General features: G+C 36.2%; 1 protein-coding gene and 1 long non-coding RNA gene across 2 annotated transcripts in view; both read right to left on the reverse strand.

The window, feature by feature from the left end:
- The window catches only part of LOC140641797 (uncharacterized), an 89669-nt gene that overhangs the window by 59910 nt on the left and 6686 nt on the right, over positions 1-23073 (reverse strand). The window lies entirely within an intron of this gene.
- Positions 9078-10034, reverse strand: LOC140640985 (olfactory receptor 13C4). Its single transcript, XM_072840320.1, has one exon. The coding sequence runs from the start codon at positions 10032-10034 to the stop codon at positions 9078-9080; it is 957 nt and encodes a 318-aa protein (XP_072696421.1).

Consider the following 23073-nt stretch of genomic DNA (forward strand, 5'->3'; position numbering starts at 1 on the left):
CTTGGGATCCCTGGGTGGCGCAGCGGTTTGGCGCCTGCCTTTGGCCCAGGGCGCGACCCTGGAGACCCGGGATCGAATCCCACATCGGGCTCCCAGTGATGGAGCCTGCTTCTCCCTCTGCCTGTGTCTCTGCCTCTCTCTCTCTCTGTGACTATCATAAATAAATAAATTTTAAAAAAAAACAGCTTCTTTACAATAATAATTGCTAGAAGTTATGGAAAATATTCAAATTACATAATAAATACAAAATGTTAAAAGTATATTAAAGATATTGAAATATCAAAAAATACAATATATATGTAGTGATAATAAACTTGATATATAAAGAATTCTTACAAAAAAGAGGAATTTCCAATTCATTTATTTTGCCCAATTTTCAATTGAAACCCAAATAGAAAATGGATAATCAAAAAATAAAGAAAAATCACAAAGACATAGAATAGAAAATGAAAATATGCTCAATTTTACTGTTATGTAAATAAACACTACATTGAGTAATAAAATGTTATTTTTAAGTGATTAAAAAATGTATACAGACTTAGGGGTTAGTGATGATAACAGCAGCTACTTAAATTGCTATATCCCTACATATTCTCTAAAAACAATACAGAACAATGGAAGAACAAATAAAACTATCCAAACTCACAGTCTAGACATAACTAGAAAATACTCAAACTTCAAGTTACTTATAAGAAGGAAATTTAATATCCAAACCCCAGCATCTCTCATGCTCCCACTGAATGTTATCACAGAGCAAAAAACTTGCATAGAAAAGAGAAGTTGGGAACTAGTAGCAAATTTAAGATTGACCTAAAACCAAGACAGAGCCCTGAATATAGGTGGTACACAAAAGTATATATGAGTTGAGGTGATTTTCTTTCAAAGTTTTAGGTTTGAGAGGAAAAGTAAGTTAAAAGGAAGGGAGAAGGACTTTTGGAAGTTTTAGAAGTGAAAGAGTGAAGAAGCAAAAAAGAACTTGGATCATGCTAATCAAAAAAATTCTGAAATACTAGAAGGCATACAACTCCTCCCTACTTAGTCAAACAAGATAAAGGGGAAAGATAAGCGGAGGGTCAGAGAGCTCTCAGGACTAAGGGTTGAAGTGGCTTTAATATGGTAATGGTGGTATAAATTTCTATTTCTGCAGCAGCAGAAGGGGAAGGGAGGAAGAAGCCAGAGCAATCATTTAAGGAAGTTCTACTTCACAGTACAGACAGATGAGGGCACTCTTGACCTACAAATCTTATAAACTAGTCCAAATCCAGAAACGAATGATGGAAACAAATTATATTCAAAACAACTATAAAATGAAATAGAAAATGAGAATCAAAATGCCTCTGCCCTCATTCTCTAAAAAAAAAAAAAAAGGCCAATTAAAACTACCACACTACAAATTGATGCCAATATCCTCAGTCATTTGAAGAGTCAGAAACTATTTGGAATCAGAAATTCCAAAATTAAAAAGGAATTGACCTTTTTTAAAATTTAATATATTTGCTGCTGACAAAAAACATGTTATAAGTCAGTCAAGAAAAGATAAAATACCTTGTGATTTCACTCATATGTGGAATTTTTTTTTAAAGATTTATTCATGAGAGACACAGAAAGAGAGAGGGAGAGAGGCAGAGACACAGGCAGAGGGAGAAGCAGGATCCATACAGGGAGCCCGACATGGGACTCGATTCCAGGTCTCCAGGATCAGGCCCTGGGCTGAAGGCAGGTGCTAAACCGCTGAGCCACCAGGGCTGCCCTCATATATGGATTTTAAGAAACAAAACAAATGAGCAAAAGAGAGATAGGCAAACCAAGAAACAGATTCTTAACTATAGAGAACAAAGTAATGGTCAACCAGAGGGGAGATCGGTGATGGATAAAATAAGTGATGAGGATTAAGAAAGGCACTTGGGGTACGCACTGGGTGATGCATAGAATTGCTAAGTTACAATATTGTACACCTGAAACCAATATAACATTGCATGTTAACTCTACTAAAATTAAAATAAAAACTTTTTTAAAAAGAGAAAAAAAGAAATTTGTATCAGGAAGACATAAAAAAAATTGAATGAACTCAGGAAATAATAAGCAAAAGACAAAACTATCTTGGAAATGAAGACTAAAATAAAGGTAGCCAAGGTAAAATGAATTAAAATACAACTTAATTAAGGTCATTGAATAAAGGCAGGGAAGCAATCAACAAAATGAAAATAAGATAAAGAAAAAAGTGCATCCAAAAGTTGTTAAAATGAATAGGCAAAGAAGAAATACTATTTCTTTAACAAGTAAATAAAATTTGAGACTCTAAAAAAGAAACAAACCAATGAAATAGAATTAATATTTAAAACATAAGTCCAGAAAAACTTTTCATAAATAACAAACTGAAAATGTCCAAGAGATACCTGGAAAAATAAGTTCAGCATAATCAACTCTGACACTATTTCAGTAAAACTACTGGAGTTTAAAGATTAATACAAAATCTTCAAATCTTCAAAACAAAATGCTAATATCTTATAACAGCAAAAGAATCAGTCCAACATGATTATTCTGAAAAAAATCATACAATGGAGTTGCATTTTCAAAGCACTCAAGAAAATAAATATGTATTTAGAAATCTATATTCAGTCAAGCTGTCTTTCAAATATTAATGCTTTTGAAAAATAGTTTTAAACATACAAGATCCAAGGAATGTTGTACTCATAATCTCCTTTTAGAGTTGATGAGAGAATAATCTTTATTCAAATAAAAGATGTATGGGGAAATAGGCAAAAGAATAAGTTGCAAGCATTTCATACATTTAATTATATATCCAAGAATAAAATATAGGTGAGAATGAGGATGTTAGAATAATATATGAGTATTATATGTTCTGGAGAAGTAAAAATTATACGACCAGAAAAGCTAAGAAGGAACACGCTTTCCAATCCTACCGTAAAGTATTAGAAAACTGGACAAAATATATGAAATAACACTTTTCAGATACTGAACAAGCAAGGCAAGACTGTGATCCCTGGGGAAAAAAAAGATTAAAATTAAAGGAAACATAAGATTACTTTTTAGATTTTGGTTCATGGAGGAGGATCCCAAACAGATCATAGTGGTCTCACTAATTTAAGAAGAGTCAAAAAGAGTTCAAGGGGCTGGAACAGCTTCTTTACAGGGCAGAATTCTGGAGGTGAAAAATCTAGCAAAGAAAAAGCTCCAGATATCAGGAGGATTCCATTACGTCTGTTGCTGAATGTTAAGCATATACACAGAAATGTTGAAACTCCAGGAGTCCAAGCAAAGAATGATCAATGGTGAGTTATAAGCCCAACCATTCCCAAAGGTTTGGGAGATATTTGCGTTTCAAGCAATTAGGGTGGAAAATCTTCATTGAATATCCAGACCATTTATTACAGACCCATGAATTGTCAGCTAGCAGTAGGGCTAACCTAGTTCTAAGACAGGGATTCTCAACTAGAGCACTCTTGACACTTTGGGCTGAAAAATTCTTTGTTGTGTTATTATGTCCTGTGTATTGTAGGATGTTTAATAACATCCCTGATTTCTACCTAATAAATTTTAGTAGCAGCATACCCACTCCCTTAGTAATATAACAAAAAATGGACACAGACATTGCCTAATGTTCCCTGGGAGGAAAACCACTCACAATTCTAAAGTAAATTACATTCATTGAGCCAGAATAAATGCAACTCTAGATCTACCCTCATAAAAACTTGAGCCAAAGGGGTCAAGGTAACTGCAGGTAACTGCCTGTTAGAATATATCCAACACATTTTAAAGGGAAACTCCAAAATCCAGTATTCAATGACATAAAGGTCAAAATGACTAGCATACAACTCAAAATTATTTTTAAAAAAATGCTAAAAGGCAGTATAACCTGTCCCATAACCAGAAAAATAAAAGCCATTTAATAGAAAGTTTAGGATAATGAAACTAGCAGGTTAGCTATTACAAATTACCCACGATTTAAAGAAAACCAAGAACATAATGAATATAAATGTTATTGTTTAAAAATGACATCCGGAAATGGAATACACAATTTGGAAAATGAAAATTCTACTATATGGGGTTAATGGCATATTAGAGAGTACAGATGAAAATATAATTGAACTTGAAGACACAGCAATAAAAATATTCAAAATGAAGTATTTCTTTTTTTTAAGATTTTATTTATTCATGAGAGAGAGAGAGAGGCAGAGACAAAGGCAGAGGGAGAAGCAGGCTCCACACAGGGATCCTGATGTGGGACTCGATCCCGAGTCTCCAGGATCAGGCTCTGGCTGAAGGCGGCTCTAGACCACTGAGCCAACCGGGCTGCCCCCAAATGAAGTATTTCAGTGCTAGAGATGAAAAATATAAATATTAAAAAAAGGAACGAATGAAACTTGTAGGGTTGAACTGAATTTTAATGTGTCAGTATGAACCAGTGGTTTTATATAGCGATAGATAGATAGATAGGATAGATAGATAGATAGATAGATAGATAGATAGATGATAGATAATAGATAGATATTAAAATAGATATACATGTAGGTATTTACATGCATATATTTCATAGCTTTAATTATTGAAAGGGCCTAGAAAGAATGCTACCCTACTAACAATGAGTTTTGGTTTCTAAGTATACTCTCTTAATATTAAAAGAAACTAGAACTCTTAAAGAAATGAGTTTCCTGGAACTGGGATTGGAAAGCACAAGATGAGGTTTAACATCTTGTTTTTCTGGGGGGTTTTGTTTTTAAGAAACAAAATAGATGAACATAGGGGAAGGAAAGGAAATATAAAAGAAGATAAAGACAGAGAGGGAGGTAAACTATAAAAGACTTTTAAATATAAGGAACAAACTGAGGGTTGCTGGAGGGGAGGTAAGTGGGGGGAAGGGGTAACTGGGTGATGGGCATTAAGGAGGGCACTTGATGTAATGAGCACTGGATATTACAGCAACTGATGAATCACTAAATTCTATCCTTGAAACTAATACTACACTATATGCAAACTAACTTAATTTAAATAGTCTTGAAAGAAAAAAAAATCTTGTTTTACCAGAAAGTAAGAGAAAGTAAGGAAGTGCTCAGAGAATTGTGGACACATTTCAAAAGAATACAGGAACCAGCTTAAAGGGAAGGCATTGCAAAATTCAGGCCAAATTGAGCTTTAAAATTAATAATAATAATCATGGTTTGTAACCCAAAGAAAAAAAGTAAGAAGGCGTGAGTTCAAATGGATTTAAATAAATCAATGGATAAATAAATACTTGAGTTATCTTATTTGTAAAGCTGTTCCTTTGAGTAGAATGACAATGGATAAATTAGAAGAAAATTATAGTGTTATAAAATCACCAGGTGACAACCACAATAATAAGGATTGATGTAGGCGGGCACCCGGGTGGCACAGTTGGTTAAGCGACCAGCTCTTGGTTTCAGTTCAGGTCATGATCTCAGAGTAGTGAGATGGAGCCCCCTGTCAGGCTCTGTACTCTGCAAGGAGGAGTCTGCTTGCGTTTCTCTCTCCCTCTCCCTTTGCCCTTCCCTCTCCTCTCACCCTCCTCCCTCCCCATCAAAAATAAATGAATAAATCTTAAAAAAAAAAAAAAAGAATTGATTTAGGGAAGAATTATCAATTGATGCTAAACCTGGCGGTATAAGTTGGTCAAGGAGTAGGATATTCATATAATATCAATGTATCTTCTTACAAGAACTTCACAATGAAAAAAGAGAAAATAGTGATTTTACACAGGAGATATCCAAAATATACCACCTTAACCAGTAATCAATGTTAACGTTTCCCATAATGAATCAAATCAATATCAAGTGTCCTGATATAAGATGCTGAGAACAACAACAACAAAAAATGTGTTATTCTCACCAAAAATTGCATAACTTGAAATTTATCATGAAAAAATAAGTTTAAATTCAAAGGGAATCCTAAAATACCTGGCCTCTAATTATCTTTAGGTCATGAAAAACAAAGATAGGCTATGAACCATTACAAATTAGAGATTAAGGAGATGTGACCACAAAATATAGCACTTTATTCTAAATCGAATCTTTGACTTGAAAAATTTTTTTTCTATAGAGAGACTGGAAATTATTGAGACTTTAGACTAGGTTTATCAATTAGATCAGCAGTCAATGACCTTTTTTTTTGTTTGTTTCGATTGTGATAGTGGTTATAAGAAACTGTACGTAGGCTAAAATTGCATAGAACCACACACACATACACATATAATATATGGAAAAATCATAAAAACTGAGTAAGTTCTGTTATGTAATTAATAATATTGAACCAATGTCATTTTTGTGGTTTTGTTATTGTACTACCACCACTGGGAGAAATGAGGTGAATAGCACACGATATTCTATATACTATTTTTAAAATTTTCTATATGTCTATATTATCTTCACATAAAGTCTTTTTTTAAACTTCATGGACACTCAAGTTTGATATTCATATGATTTTCATGTACCATGGAGTGTTAATATTACTATCATTTTTTCAGCAGTTTAAAAAGATAAACATCATTCTTAGCTCACGGACCACACAAAAACAGCTGGCAGGCTAGATTTGGCCAGGTTTATTGTTTGCTGACAGGTAAACTAAATAGAATTATTTCTCCATGTCAATAGTCATATTCTGGTTAAGGTAAAACAATGTCACAGTGATTTTTGAGGATGACATAGTATCTGCACCTCTTTCTCAAACAGCTCTTTCTATATACACATATACAATACACATACATACACATATATAAAGAGAAACTTATATAAAGCAAATATGGTAGGATGTTATTACCTGAAGATCTGGGGTAAAGGCCTAAAGAAAATTCCTTGTGTGCTTCTTGCAACTTTTCTAGAAGTTTGAAATTGTTCCAAAATACAAATTATTTACACACACATATATATCCAATATTTGCTTAGAAATCCAGAGAAAGGGGATAAGTGGGTATAGATAATGAAACAATGAACTGGTAATCATTTAAACTGAGTGATTGTTACATGACGTTTCCAATTTATGAGTATTTGAAGATTTCCAAAGTGAGAAGTTTATGTATGTAAACCCACACAGACTAGAGCTGCAAAAGTTTGTAGAAACCCTTACAGTGTCACTGACAGCAGATAATACAATCTTGGAGTGGGAGTATAATTTTAGCAAGAGAATTTAAAAAAAAAATTGTTATCAACTGACCCAGGGTTTTATTTTCCAGAATTTATTCTGTGAAACCTGGATACATGTACACACATTTTTCAAACTTATAACCACTTCGAGTGTACATGGTGAATCAAAAGAAATAAACATAAAGAGATTAATTTTATGACTCCAAATTAGTAAGACAAATAATATAAATGTTAACAGTGATCACCTATAGGAGGTAGCACCAGGGTGGCTCAGTGGTTGAGTGTCTGCCTTTGGCTCAGGTTGTGATCCTGGGGTCCTGGGATCGAGTCCTGCATCAGGCTTCACACAGGGAGCCTGCTCCTCCCTCTGCCTATGTCTCGGCCTCTCTCTGTGTGTCCCCGTGAATAAATAAATAAAATCTTAAAAAAAAAAAAAGCTATACTCACAGGGTTTGGCATGTACCTGTCTAAATAGAACCCAAAGCAGCACCCATTGTGATCTAAGCCAGAGAAGGACCAGCAGCTAGAGGTTTACGACAGTGACAACATGCCAACCAGGAAACAGATAGGCAGCAACATTTTAGTGACCAGATTACTCAGGTCAAAATCAAGATTTATCCCTAGGATAGAGTTTGGCAGGGAGTACAGCCCTCAGCTAGGAGACTTGGGGCTATATTATGGCTCTGAAATCAACAGGAAAGAGAAAATTTGGATGGGAAAATAAGACTGAAACCAGCTGTCATGATGGCTGGTGATATGGGCCAACGATATGCTGTGCTCAGCCATGGCAGAAAAATCTACAAAAAGTGGGGGGAAACCTGTAATAGGTTTACTAAGGAGTTTCAACTACTTAAATGTAAATGAAATGGTTTTCTCTTCCCAGACACTAATTTCAGCCCTCCTCCAGTGCCCAAAAATCACTTCAGGCAAACTAAAAAATTCTGATTATTTTCAGCCCTAAGATACTCATCATCCTCCAAGCCTTTTGTAGACTAGTTTATCAGTTGAGTTTATGGCCTAGAAAAAAAAAAAGGTCATTAAGCCAAAAATCAGCTCTCCTTTGCAGCCACCCAAAACCTCAAGAGGCTCTTTTGTATCCCCTTTACTTGGCTTGGATTGAAACAGTCTTCCTAGTCTTTCACAGGGACAATAGAGAAATGCCTCTCATGATTCAATGAGCTTTCCTTGTGATATAAAAGTCCCCTGATTCTATCTTTCCCTTTCTTGATTTTTCTTTATACAGGTATGTGGGGAAGAAGGTGCAAGGAGGAGTGGTGATTGATATTATTAAGAAGACTTAAGGGAGGAATGACCGACCCTAATAATTAGTAGTTTAAAAAAAAGAGATGCTAGCTAGTGTCTTTTGTCTTCAATTTGTAATCTTCAATTCCTACTTTCTAAATCAATAGGAAAAGTCAAATTTAACATCATCTACAAAGAGAACTACTATGAACTTAGTACTTAAATCTTTAAAGAAAAAAAAAAGAACTTCTTACTTGCCAGGTGCTTTGTGCAACTTACTGAATTTTTATAATAAGTGTTTAATTACTACCTTTTTGCAAATAAGGAAACTGCAATTTGGAAAGAATAAATAACTTTTCCAATATTAAGTAGTTTTTGATACAGCAGAATTTATACTTCTTCTCTATTCCTAAAGCTTATGTATGATGTTTTCCACTGTGTTGCCACACAAGATGCCAGAAACATTCATTTCAGATATCATCACCCTGGATGAGATTCTAATGGAATTCATTAACTTTCCGAGATATGAATCAGAACCTATTACAATCTGAGTTTATGGCAGACTATTGTTTAGTAATTATAGCTAAACTGGGCCAGCGAAGGCAAAGAATAAAAATCTCTCTTTATAAATTTTACTTTCCCCAAAGAAGGTTCTCAATGGTTGCCCAATGATGCCATATCTATTCTTTATATACTGAAGACTCACATCTCCCTTTGGTCTTACTGCTTAACAGCTTTCCAATTCAGCACATATTTCACAGCCGCTTTTACATCCTTATTTCTCAAGCTATAGATTATAGGATTTAGCATAGGGGTCACTACCCCATAAAACATGGAAATAAGCCCTTCCGTAGCTTGCAAATTGTCATTCCCTAGGTGGTCTTGAGACTTGGGCTTGGCATACATGAAGAAGATGGTACCATAAAATATGATCACCACGGTCAGATATGCTGAGCAGGTGGAAAAGGCTTTGCGTCTCCCTGTAGCTGAGTTCATTCTCAAGATGGTGTAGAGGATAAACATATAGGAGAAAAAAATGACCAGCAGTGGAAGAACCAGGAATGCCATATTTGACACTGCTAGGGTAAAAATATTGAGGGATATATCAGCGCAGGCTAGCTTTAAGACAGCTAGTATCTCACATAAGAAATGATTGATAATATTATTCCCACAGAAAGGCAGTCGCATAGCAAGAGATGTTTGTACAATTGAGTTGATTCCACCAGAGAGCCATGACACAGAAGCCATTAGTACATACACCATCTTGTTCATGATGACAGGGTATCTCAGAGGGTTACAGATAGCTACGTAGCGATCAAAAGCCATCATGCCAAGGAGGAAACACTCTGTTGACCCCATTGCAAACCCAAAGAACATCTGCACTGCACACCCAGAGAAGGAAATGTTCCTTTTCTTTGAAATTAAGCTCACCAAAGTTGAGGGAACAGAGGAGGATGTATAGCAGATGTCCAGGAAAGAGAGGTTACCCAGGAAGAAGTACATGGGGGTGTGAAGATGGGAATCGAAGATGCTTGCTATAATCAGAAGACCATTGCCAATTAGAATCACTAGATACATTACTAGAATCAGAGAAAAAAACATGATCTCAAGTGTTGGGTAACCGGAGAGTCCCAGAAGAATGAATTCTTTCACAAATGTCTTGTTTATACTATCCATATCCCAGCTTTCAGGATTTCAAAGGAAAATCTAATATAAAATATTTTCACTGCCAAGCAACAAATGTAACAAATACTTTGCATAAGCATTCTTCTAGGGTGAAATAGAATATTTTCATCAAAGCTCTGTCATCTGCTTCTGTCATCTGTTGTTACTCTCAACCATATTTATTCCTAGAATACATTAGGATATTGAGAGTTTCTATGCACTGTGTCTAATATGTGAATATCTACGTAGGATCAAAAGCAAGTTCAGAAGCAACATTCCCTCCTGCTTAAGACACTCTGAGTTTTCTAAAAGCCCTAGAATATTTCAGACAACAAACTGGATTTCTTCATTTCAATCATGTCCAATGAGAGAGTGATAGGGAAGAGGCAAGAGACATCTCAGCACAGACTGGAATTCCGATTCAGTGTTTAACACAAACATTCAAAAGTGTAAAGCAAATTTCATTTTTATGTATATTTGTCAGCCTCACATTCTTTTCAGTCAAATTGTGTGTTTCTGTGGGGCAGACTTTTGATCATAGTAAATTGAATCATGTACACAGCAATTTAACATCTGCTCAAAGGCAAAGTTAGTTGAACTCACAGTCACCGCCCACTCTTACTATTTTGTTTTTTTTTTTTTCCTATTAAGACCAGTGTACAGACCAGCTGTGCATGAATCTGATGGAGCATCTTTGAAGAATAATAATCTCTCTTCATTTGTTTTATTCTCTGGCTTCAGAGTTATTCTTCATAATTTATTTACTTAAGTGAACCTGAGAAAACAGTAATAATGCTTAAATATACTTGTGTATACACATCTAGCAGTTTGTACTTTATTTTTAAAAAACAAATTAATCTTCTGATTATCCCTATTTATTTTTTCAAATGTGAATGACGGAATGTGGCCAAAGCTATCCAGCCTATAAATAAAAAGTAGAGCTTGAAACTCAGATCTTTGCCAACAAACTGCAGCTGCTCGGGCTACAACATCACAAGTTAGTATACCTTATTTCCACCTGACTAGTGTCAGAAATTTTGGCCGTGGTGGAATAATACAAAACCAGCTATTTCAGTCTTCCAAACTTTTCATATGCATATAAATTACCTGGGGAATCTTATTAAAATGCAGGTACTCTTTTAGTTGGTCTGAGGCAAAGCTTGTGATTCTGCATTTCTTCTTTTTTTTTTTTTTAAGATTTTATTTTTAAGTAATCTCTACATCTAACACAGGGCTCAAATCTACAACACTGAGATCCAGAGTCGCACGCTCTACCTACTGAGCCAGCCAGGTGCTCCTGTGATTCTGCATTTCTAATAAGCTTCAAGTGTAGGTCAAAGAAGCTGGCATGGGGCCATATTTTGAGTAGCAAGGCTTTAGTTTATCTATAGTGAGTTGGCAGGCTATCCAGATGTTTCTGATCCAAATAGATTTTTTTTGGTTGTATTATATGGATTAGCTTAACAACCTAGAAAATGACTAGAAGGACACAATCCTTTGTGTTTTCCAGTGAACAAATTCCAGAGCCATATCTCACTGTTCAGTACAATTCAGAGAATGATACTACCGAAAGAAAAATTTCATAAGAGAAATATAAATTTTTGCTGGACTACTATGTGTAGGATATTTCTGAGAGCCTAACCTGAACTCATTTCTGCTCCAAGCTGAGTAAGGATAGGAAAAATATAACAAGTATCTGTAATCAAAAAACTCACAACTCAGGGAAACAGTAGAACTACATATAGAACAATTAGATACAGATTATAATTACACTGTGCGACCAGAGTGTTCACAGGAGGAGGCTAGTAAGAAATAAAGTCAAAGGAGAGTTCTAGAAGAATTTCAAACAGGTTGGATCTATAAACATAGAAGAGTCAAGGCAGGTTTGGGAGACAATAGAGGGAAGGGGTATCTGAGAAGGGAGAACAGGTTGAGCAATGTTGTTTTGTTTTGTTTTGTTTTGTTTTTAACTTTACAGGTTGAGCAATGTTTAGTAGTAAGCATATTGGCAGTACCTCTTTTTCAGACAAGGGGGTTTCTGTGGAGGAATGATGAGAAGCACATTTGAAAGGGTAAATGAAGCAAGCACACAGAAAGTTCCAAAAATAAGGCAGATAAATTGACACTTATTTTTGTGGGTAAGGGGCCCATCATTTGAAGCACCAAGCACAAGGTGAGTGCTTAGATTTTAGCTACCCTCCAAACTTAACATCACACAGTTTGACTTTATCAGATGTTTGAGCAGATATGTGATATTGGAATTAAAATGTTTAGATTAGGGACACCTGGGTGGCTCAGGGGTTGAACGTCTGCCTTCGGCTCAGGGCGTGATCCTGGGGTCCGGGATCAAGTCCCATATCGGGCTTCTTGCAAAAAGCCTGCTTCTCCCTCTGCCTATGTCTCTGCCTCTCTCTCTCTCTCTCTCATTCTCTCTCTCTCCCTCTCATGAATAAATAAATTAAAAATCTTAAAAAATAAATAAAATAAAATGTTTAGATTATTTAGGTTATCATTAATTATGGACTGGTACACACACACAATTATCTTTTCATAATCATTACCAGTTTTCAGAGTAACCAGAATCTCAAGCTAAGGCCTCACATAAACTAACAGTTTTGAGAACGTCACCATAAGCTCACTACCCTACTCTAACACTGCCGTGTGATAATAGGTGAGAAGATTGCTCTACAGTGTATAATGTCAGTCAAAAGCCAAACTCAACAGAGTATTGAGGTATCAATATCAGAGGTAGTCTCACTTCAGAAAAAAAAAATCAGTTACAGAATACAAAATAGAAGCTTTCAACTTGAATGAGAGGTGCAAACGAGAGAATATTAGATCTCCAAATTAGAGATGAGAAAATTGAACCTCAAAGCAAGTTTTGTCTATTTATTCAGTTAACTGTCAGAAGTACCTAAAAGAAAAAAACACCTATAATTTATTTAAACTTAAAATTTTTTAAGTTTTTTAAGTTTAAAAAATTTAAAATTTTTACCCAGGGGCACTTGGTGGCTCCGTCAATAGTTCAATAGTTGGTTGAGCGGCCAACTATTGATTTCAGCTCAGGTCATGATTTCAGGGTCCTGGGATCCAGCCTGCACCAGGCTCCACTTTCAGGAGGGAGCCTGCTTGAGTATTCTCTCCCCCTCCTTCTGCCCCTCCCCTTGCTCATGCACTCTCTCTCTCCCTAAAAATAAATAAATGAATCTCTTTTAAAAATCTGTATAGGGGATCCCTGGGTGGCGCAGCGGTTTAGCGCCTGCCTTTGGCCCAGGGCGCGATCCTGGAGACCCGGGATCGAATCCCACTTCGGGCTCCCTGGTGCATGGAGCCTGCTTCTCCCTCTGCCTATGTCTCTGCCTCTCTCTCTCTCTCTCTCTCTCTCTCTCTCTCTCTCTGTGTGTGTGACTATCATAAATAAATAAAATTTAAAAAAAATCTGTATAGAAAACATATGTCAACAACAGAAACTGGGCAGCAAAAAAAATGGTGAGTATCTGTGAATATATTGAAGTCATAGAAGCAAAACTTGACTGTATGCAGTTAATAATATACAAGGAAAATTGCTCAGTCTTGAGAATTTAGTAATTCTTATCATGAAGGAAGAAGGTTCAGGACTATGGGATTGAATCATATGCCCAGATGGTCTATTTCTCTGAAATGATTCTAAACTCATGGTATGCTACTTCTTAGGATATATCAAAGTTCTCCCAAAGTGGGGCTTGGAAATTAGCCAAGGAGTACTTTTTTTTAAGATTTTATTTATTTATTCATGAGACACAGAGAGAGAGAGAAAGGCAGATACATAGAGGGAGAAGCAGGCTTCCTGCAAGGAGCCTGATGTGGGACTCCATCCTGGACTCTGGGATCACACCCTGAGCCGAAGGCAGATGCTCAACTGCTGAGCCACCCAGGTGTCCCAGGAGTACTTTAGATAAGGGACAAAAGCTGTCTCATTGGCCTAGAAATGAACACAAAAGGAAGAAGATATTAATAAATTCGCTTACCAGGAAATGTAAAATGTTCCAGATCCAGCCCATTTGGGGTCCAGGCCTGGTACAGCCTATTGGCTTCTCTTAAAAAAAAAAAAAATGTAGTGACAATATATCTTAAACCACTTCTGTGACATACTTTAAGCCTTCTCCTCCTAGACGTAAATTCCCTCACCAATTCAAATTCACCTTGAGCCAGACTTGTCTTGCTACCTTTATTCTTCTCCCAGAAATCTAATAAGATAGCAAGAGACATAAGGAAGGAGCTTGTCTGTCTTGCTCATCACTACTCCTGTAAGGTCTAACAAAGGGGTTGCACATTATGAATGGATTTTGACTGAACAGGTAAAGGTTTACTTTCTAGACTCTTAAGAAATGTCTCCTATGTAGTATTTGTGGACTCATATTCAAAGAAACTTTCATATACCCAAATTGCTCACTCGCAGCAGGCTCTAAGTTTCAAAAAAACATGTATCTTTTAGTCAATACTAAGAGGTCATCTTATATAGAAATTTACCAATTTATGTAATGAAAGTAGAGCAGGATCACATACTACTCACTTGAATGGATACAGCACGGGACTATCCCAAGTGAAAAAGTGCTTGGAATTAAGAATCAAAAGCTCTAGTTTGAGGTTCTTTTCTTTTAATATACAGTCTCAGTTTTCACATTTGTGAAATAGTGATCATTGTCTTATTTTCTCTCACAGGTATCCTGAGGCATATGGAAACTGCTTTATGGATTGAAAGGCATTATACAAACAATAACAATAATAATAAATCATAGCTATTTGGTAATAATAAATTAGTACCCGTATGGTCTCATGCCATTCACATTTTAAATCTATATTTAATAATAGTTTTAATGATAGATTGAAAGGGTATGGTGTCATGGTAGTCAAGACTCACCTGGACACTGATAAATTATTTCCACCTCCTAGAAGACCCAGTTACTTTTTCCTAGTGTTCATGTCTGCATTCTGAATTAAAGTCAGGAGTGCTCGCTTCAAGCAGCACATATACTAAAATTGAATTAAGGTCAGGTTCAACAAACAATGCCAGATTCCACAGATGTGGAAGACTAAGTATTTGTTATGCCACAGTTGCTGTCACTGTTCCCCAATTCCCAAAACAATTTAAAGTTGGAATGAGAGATCTGTGGAACGGAGAAACTTCTGGTGCATTAGGGACAGTGTCCCACAGACCCAATTAAGAGCGGTGCTGGGAATAAATGGTGATTGAACCACAGCTCAAAACTGAAATGACATTCTCCTACTCTTGTAACTTTTGGAAACAGGGGCAGATGTTCACCAAAGAGACTTTCTGAAATATGAGAGCTTTTCAGTTTAAAAGAGCAAAGTTAATTCAAAGTAAGATCTTGATTCAAGTGATAATTACCAAAATGAATTGGTAGAATTGAAAAATGATCTACGGGGATCCCTGGGTGGCTCAGGGGTTTGGTGCCTGCCTTCAGCCCAGAGTGTGATCCTGGAGTCTCAGGATCGAGTCTCTCATCGGGCTCCTTGCATAGAGCCTGCTTCTCCCTCTGCCTGTGTCTCTGCCTCTTTCTCTCTCTCTCTCTCTCTCTCTCTCTGTGTCTCTCATGAATAAATAAATAAAAATTTTAAAAAATGATCTAGATATTGTAAGTGACATAAAACATATTTGCAGATATTCAATACATTTGAATTAAATGTATTGTCATTATTTGGGGGGATGAAAAAATACAGATAAGCAATAAAATTATTAAATTTATAGGACAAAGTTTAATTCATATGTTTAAGGCCAAAAAAAGTTTTCAAAATCCCAGAATGGATAGTTTGGAGCATGAGTTCAGATAAGTAGATAGCACATTATTGAATCAAAGTATTTCAGAAAATCTATTGAGCTATATTATAGATGTTAACACTTAGATTCTATAATTTTCCAATAGGTGTTATATTTCACTGTAAAATATCTAAATTCTGGAGAGCCATTTTGAGAAGGCAAGCCCATGCCCGAGTAGGAAACTCAGTGACCAATCACAGACTGTGGTCCCAGCTACTGACTGGGAAATAGCCCTGTCACCTTGTTACTTGGCTACAGCTCTGTTTGGCCTTGATCCTGCCAGCAACACCATCTGCCAAGGGACCTGACAGGAATCATGCCACCCCGTGTCCCAGGGAACAAGCTCACTGACCTCAATCCCAGCAGTGGACCCTGAGGTGGTCCATGACCAAGCTCCTGCCATTCCCAGCCAATAGTGCTGATTGTCTAGACACCAGACAGGTGACACACCCAAGACAGGCCCTCCAACTTCTGTCTGACTACAGATCTTGAATAGGTCCTGTAACTCTGTTCCAGTCTGTGCAGTTCAGGCTGGGAACACCCTGCCTGCCCAGGGATCCACCTAGAGTCACACTTGTCTGAGCTCCTGGAGGTAGACTTGCTTGCTGACCTCAGTCTGACTGTAGATCTTATAGCAGCCCCACTACTGGCTCCAGTCCTTCAGAGCTACATCAGAGAGCAGTCCTGCCCACCAAGAGACCTACCAAGAGACACATGTGTCTGGTCTCTCAAGGTAGGCAGTTGACCTCAGCCAACTGCAGATCTTGAAAGGCTCCAGCTCCTCACACCATAATATGAGTGGTCCTGCCCTCCCAGAGACAAGCCCAGGGACCTGTTGGGAGCCCCTGAACCATCACCACCCCCACAGACCTGGAGAGAGCTATGCACATCTCTGTACCTGATAATAGGCCACCACCTGCAAACCCTGAAAGAGACCCTTGTCCCAGCACCAGAAACTGATATTGACCAAGGTCTTGGAGACAGGCCCACTCACCCTGGGACATGAAAATATATGAAATATAAATTTCACTGCTAAAGATAAATATGAATACAAATAGACTATTGTATACTATAATGATGGCATGTAAATCACTTTTAATACTAGCACATAAATTAAAAGACAAAAGTAGTAAGAATAACACCACAGAAATGTGTTGATAGTGGGGACCTGGGGGCTCAGTCGGTTAAGCTTCTGCCTTTGGCTCAGGTCGTGATCCCAGGATCCTAGGATGGAGCCTCACATCAGGCTCCCTGCTCAACAAGGAGCCTGCTTCTCCCTTTACCCCCTGCTTGTTCTCTCTCTTACTATCCCTCTGTCTCTCTCTCTCAAACAAATAAATAAAATCTTTTTTAAAACTGTACACAAATCCTTTCTTTTTTAAAAGAAATGTTTTAATATAAACAATATAGACAGAAGTAAAATCTGACATGAACTACATAAGGGGGTGGGGAGTAAAGGGTAAAATTTCTGTATTTGGCTGTATTAAATTAATGTGAACAGACCAATAATGAATAAGGAGATCAAAGCAATAATCAAAAACTTCCCAACAGAGTCCCAGACCAGAGAGCTTCAATAGTCAATTCTACCAACCACTTAAAAAAAAAAAAAATCAATGCCAGCTCATCTCAAACTTTTTCCAAAAATTGAAGAAGAAATACTTCCAACTCATTTTAAGAGGATAGTACTACCCTGATACCAAAACCAGATAAGGATACTACAAAAAAATAAAACTGTAGACAAATATTCCTGATGATTATAGATGCAAAAAATCTCAACCACAATTTAAGCAAACCAATTCAAAAGCACATTAATAGGCTCATAGACAATGACCAAGTGGGATTTATTACTAAGATACAAAGATGGGTCAATATACACAAATCAATAAATGTGAAACACCCCTTTAACAGAATAAAGATTTAAAGGGAGAAGAAATGGGTAGGAAATATTAGAAAGGGAGACAGAACATAAAGACTCCTAACTCTGGGAAACGAATTAGGGGTGGTGGAAGGGGAGGAGAGCGGGGGGTGGGGGTGAATAGGTGACGGGCACTGAGGGGGGCACTTGACGGGATGAGTGTTATTCTGTATGTTGGTAAATTGAACACCAATAAAAAATTTATTATTTATAAAAAAGATTTAAAACCATATGATGGACTCAATACATGTAGAAGCATTTGACAAAATTCAATTCATGATAAAAACTCTCAACAAATTAGGTATAAAAAATGTATGTCAACTTCATAAAGGTTATATGTGACAAGCCCACAGCTAACATTATACTTAATAGTAGAAAGTGAAAGCTTTTTCTCTAAGACCAGGAAGAAGACAAGAGTGCTCTTTCTTACTCCTGTATTCAACATAGAATAGGAAGTCCTATACAGAGCAATTAGGCAAGAAAAAGAAATAAAAGCATTCATTGGAAAAGAAGAAGTTAAATTATTCCTGTTTGCAGACAACATGATCTTATATCTGAAAATCTTAAAAACACCATCCAAAAAACCTGCTAGAACTAATCAACTAATTGAGAAAAGTTCCAGTTTTCATTTAAGAAAATGAAAGATTTGTACACTGGAAACAAGAAGACAATGAAAAAAATGAAAAAGCCACAAATAAGTGAAAAGATATCCTGTATTTATGGATTAGAAGAAATAATATTGTTAAATATCCATACCATCCAAAGCAATCTATAGATTCAATGCAGTGTCTATAAAAATTCATATTTTTTCACAGTAATAGGAAAAACAACCCAAAATTCATAGGAACCCCAAAGGATCCCAAATAGCCAAAGCAATCGTCAGGGAAAAAATAAAGCTAGAGGTAACACACTCCCTGATTTCAAACAATATTATAAAGCTTTAATAATCAAAACTGTATTATACTAGCATAAAAACAGACACGAAGACAATGAAACAGAATAAGTAGCTCAGAAATAAACCCAAGTATATATAGTCAACTAATCTTTGACAGGGGTAATAAGAATATTCAATGAGGAAAGGATAAACTCTTTAATAAATGGTGTTGGGGAAACTGAATAACTCCCTGCAAAAAATGAAATAGATCCATATGCACCATATAAAAAATTAATTTAAAATGGATTAACAATGTATCTATAATACCTGAAACCATAAAACTCCTAAAACTTAGGGGAAAAGCTACTGGACATTGACCTTTGCAATGATTTTTTTTGTACATGACACCAAAAGCATAAGAAACAAAAGCAAAATAAAAGCAAATAAATAAGTGGGTCTATATCAAACTAAAAAACTTCTGCATAGCAAAAAATCCATCAACAAAGTGAAAAGGCAACCTATGGAAAGAGAAAATATTAATAATATTAATATTCAAATTCATACAACTCTGTAGAAATAAATAAATAAATAAATAAACAAATAAACAAACAAACAAACAAGCAATCAAGCAAAGGAACTAAATAGCCATCCCAAGGAAAACATTAAAATGCCCAACAGGTGTAGGAAAGGTGCTCAACATCACCAATCATCAGGGAAATGAAAATCAAAACCGCAATGAGATAATTCCTCATATCTTTTAGGATGGCTATGATCAAAAAACAAATGATCACAAATGCTGGTGAGGGTATGGAGTAAAGCGAAGTCTTGAACACTTAGGTAGGAATGTAAATCGATACAGCCATTATGGAAAACAATATGCATGTTCCTCAGAAAATTACAAATAACTTATGATTCAGCAAACTCACTTCTGAGTATACATCCAAAAGAAATTAAATCAGTATCTCAAAGAGATACTCCCATGTTCATTGCAGCATTATTCACAATGGGAAAGATATGGAAACCTAAGCGTCTGTTGATGGATGAAAAAAATGTGATTTATACCCACACACAAACACACACACATAATGGAATATTGTGCAGCCATAAAAAAGAAGGAAATCTTGCCATTTGTGACAATATGGATGAAACTGGAGGATATTATGGTAAGTGAAATAGGTCAGACACAGAAAGACAAATATGGTATGATTTCACCTACAAGTGAAATAAAAGTAAAGAAACTGACAGGACCAGGGATTAGAATGGTGGTTGCCAGGGGTTTGGATAGAGGGAGAAATGGAAAGATATTGGTCAAAGGGTACAAACTTTCAGTTATAGATCTGGAGATCTAATGCAGGATGGCAATTACAGGTAATTACGCTCTATTGTATACTTGAAATTTGCTGAGAGTAGATTCTAAGTGTTTTCCCCACACACATAACAAGGGTAACTTTGTGACGTGATGGATATGTAAATTAACAAGACTGTGGTAATCATTTCACGATTTTTAACATATATTAAGTCATCATGTTATATACCATAAAAACCACATTGAAGAACCTAAATATATATAATTTGCACCTGACAATCATACTTCAATAAAGTCAAAAAAATGTTTAAAATATGTGCATTCTGAGAAATAAAAATTTACTTAAGAAAGATTGGTATTTAAGCATGCACATACACACAAACACGCACACACACACCCACTCATACCACAAACCATACCATGTGGTATACTGAAATTCAAATGGAAATATGTCCAAGTTGCTTTTACATTATTAGATCATAGAAGTTTAGAGCTGGAGAGCTCTGTGAAAATCATTTAGTGAGATTTCCCCCTCTATAAACAAGTGAACTAGAGTAAAAGTGATGAAATAATATTCCAATTTCACAAAGTCACTGTTACTATATAATTAGGAAGAAATAAAAGCAGTCTTGCTCATGTGTTAGTGGAATCAGACAATAATAAAAATGATATGGTATGATTCTCAGACAGTAGCTAATGGTACAGTCTGAAAATATAGATCAATTGCTGACTACACATGAAAATATAGGCCTTATATGACTGAAAGATAAAGGACTCCTATAGAGGGTAGTACATTATAGGGCACTTTATGGATTGAAGGATTACCAAAGTGGGGAATACCTATGTTTATCATAACATTTTCCATATGAATTCATAAAAGGACAAATGGAAGCCTTTATTCTCTTTTTGTAAGTAGCCCCTTGAGGACATGAGATGAGAGTACATAAAGGCTTTCAAGCAATGCAACAATGTGTGCAAAAAATATGCATCCTACTATCTCCCTCAGGATCTGGAAATGTACTTAACAATTTTTATGCTTGTAAGCAGAAAAGTCTGGAACTAAAAGCGGTTATGGGTTCCCTACTAAAACGATCCAGGAGGAGGCAAATCTGGCAAATGGATTACATTGGTCCATTACCCTTGTTTCTGGGTAAATAACAATGAGACTTGATCGAGAGAGGCATTCACTCTGGATTTGATTTGTATAACTTGGCAAATGAAGCAGAAACTCCTGCCACTGTTTAAGGCCTAGAGCAAGAGTATTATTTTAAGTTGAATATTGGTTATTTAAAGTGAAATTCAATAAGTTACAAAGCATTAAACATATACATTCTCATCCGCAAGATGTGGACTAAAGAAAATTGGAATAGACAACTGAAATCCTTGCTTACAATATTGGAGGCTGATAAGATATTAAAAGGTTGGCTTTCAGGACTGAATGAATGTGTGTTAACACTTAATGTATGTAGGATTAAAAGATCATCATTGACTATATTGTTGAGATATCCAGGGAGAATATATGGAGAAAATAGAATGAAAGAAACACTCATAGAAACTTCTATATTTCTAAAAATTTTCTTTTTCTTTGGTTGACCCTATATTCCCGTGACATGGATTGCATTAATGAGTTCTGGAGGAAGGATCAATTGTTGAACACGACACATGACAATACATCTAAATATTACTGCCCATGTTCCTAAATATAGGTCATTCCTTCTTTTATTTTTTTTTAATTTTTTTTTCATTTATTTATGATAGTCACACACAGAGAGAGAGAGAGAGGCAGAGACACAGGCAGAGGGAGAAGCAGGCTCCATGCACCGGGAGCCCGACATGGGACTCGATCCCGGGTCTCCAGGATCGCGCCCTGGGCCAAAGGCAGGCGCCAAACCGCTGCGCCACCCAGGGATCCCCTTTTATTTTTTTTTAAATGGAATTAATGGGCAAATACTAACGCAATTGCTGGACTGTAGTATAGTTCTATTTTTAACTTTCTGAGGAACCTCTATAGTGCTTCCCACAGTGGCTGCACGAGTTTCCACTCCCACGAACAGTGTAAGAGGGTTGCTCTTTCTTCACATCCTCCCCAAACCTGTTGCTTCTTGTGTTGATTTTAGCCATTCTGACAGGTGTGAGGTGATAGCTCATTGTAGTTTTGATTTGTATTTCCCTAATGAGCAGTGATGTTGAACATCCTTTTATGTATCTAGTGGCCATCTGTATGTCTTCCTTGGAAAAGTGTCTACTTATGAGGGAGATAGTAGGATGCATATTTTTTGCACACATTGTTGCATTGCTTGAAAGCCTTTATGTACTCTTATCTCATGTCCTTAAGGGGCTACTTACAAAAAGAGAATAAAGGCTCCCATTTGTCCTTTTATGAATTCATATGGAAAATGTTATGATAACCCATAGTTGGGTTTTTGGGGGGTATTAAGTTTTATAAGTTCTTTATATATTTTGAATACTGACCCTTTACCATATATGTCATTGGCAAATATCTTCTATTCCATAGGTTGCCTTTTAGTTTTATTGTTTCTTTCTATGAGCAGGAGCTTTTTATTTTGATGTAGTCCCAATAGTTTATTTTTGCTTTTGTATCCCTGTCCTCAGAAGACATATCTAGAAAGAAGTTGCTATAGCTAATGTCAAAGGTTACTGCCTGTGTTCTCCTCTAGGGTGTTTATGGTTTCAGACCTCACATTTAGCTCTTTCATCCCTTTTGAATTTATTTTTGTTTATGGTATAAGAAAGTGATCCAGTTTCATTTTTTTGCATGTTGCTGTCCAGTTTTCCCAACACTATTTGTTGTCTTTCCCATTGGATACTCTTTATTAATGGTTTTTTTCTGTCTCTTACCTAGTCAACAAGCAAACCTATATGCTTCTACTTACCCAGCCTTACTCTATATAACAGACTAGAAAAAGGGGAATCACTGGCCATATCTAAATTGCTGCTAGCTTTATGGGTTGGTCCTCTAGCTGAACCTAACATCCCTACCCCAGGGAAGATAACCTGCATAAAAATTAACAAAAAGTGAGAAATCAAAGTAAAAACATATGTATGACATCCTGATGACTAGGAGAAATACCGAAAATGACATCTTTGGGAGATGGCTATATAGACAACATTTCTAAA

Source organism: Canis lupus, chromosome 10 (genome assembly GCF_048164855.1).
Source record: "Canis lupus baileyi chromosome 10, mCanLup2.hap1, whole genome shotgun sequence".
Lineage (NCBI taxonomy): Eukaryota > Metazoa > Chordata > Mammalia > Carnivora > Canidae > Canis > Canis lupus.

Bases quoted from the DNA above. Each gene is read 5' to 3' on its own strand.
- LOC140640985 (XM_072840320.1), bottom strand. From the start codon at position 10,034: ATGGATAGTATAAACAAGACATTTGTGAAAGAATTCATTCTTCTGGGA.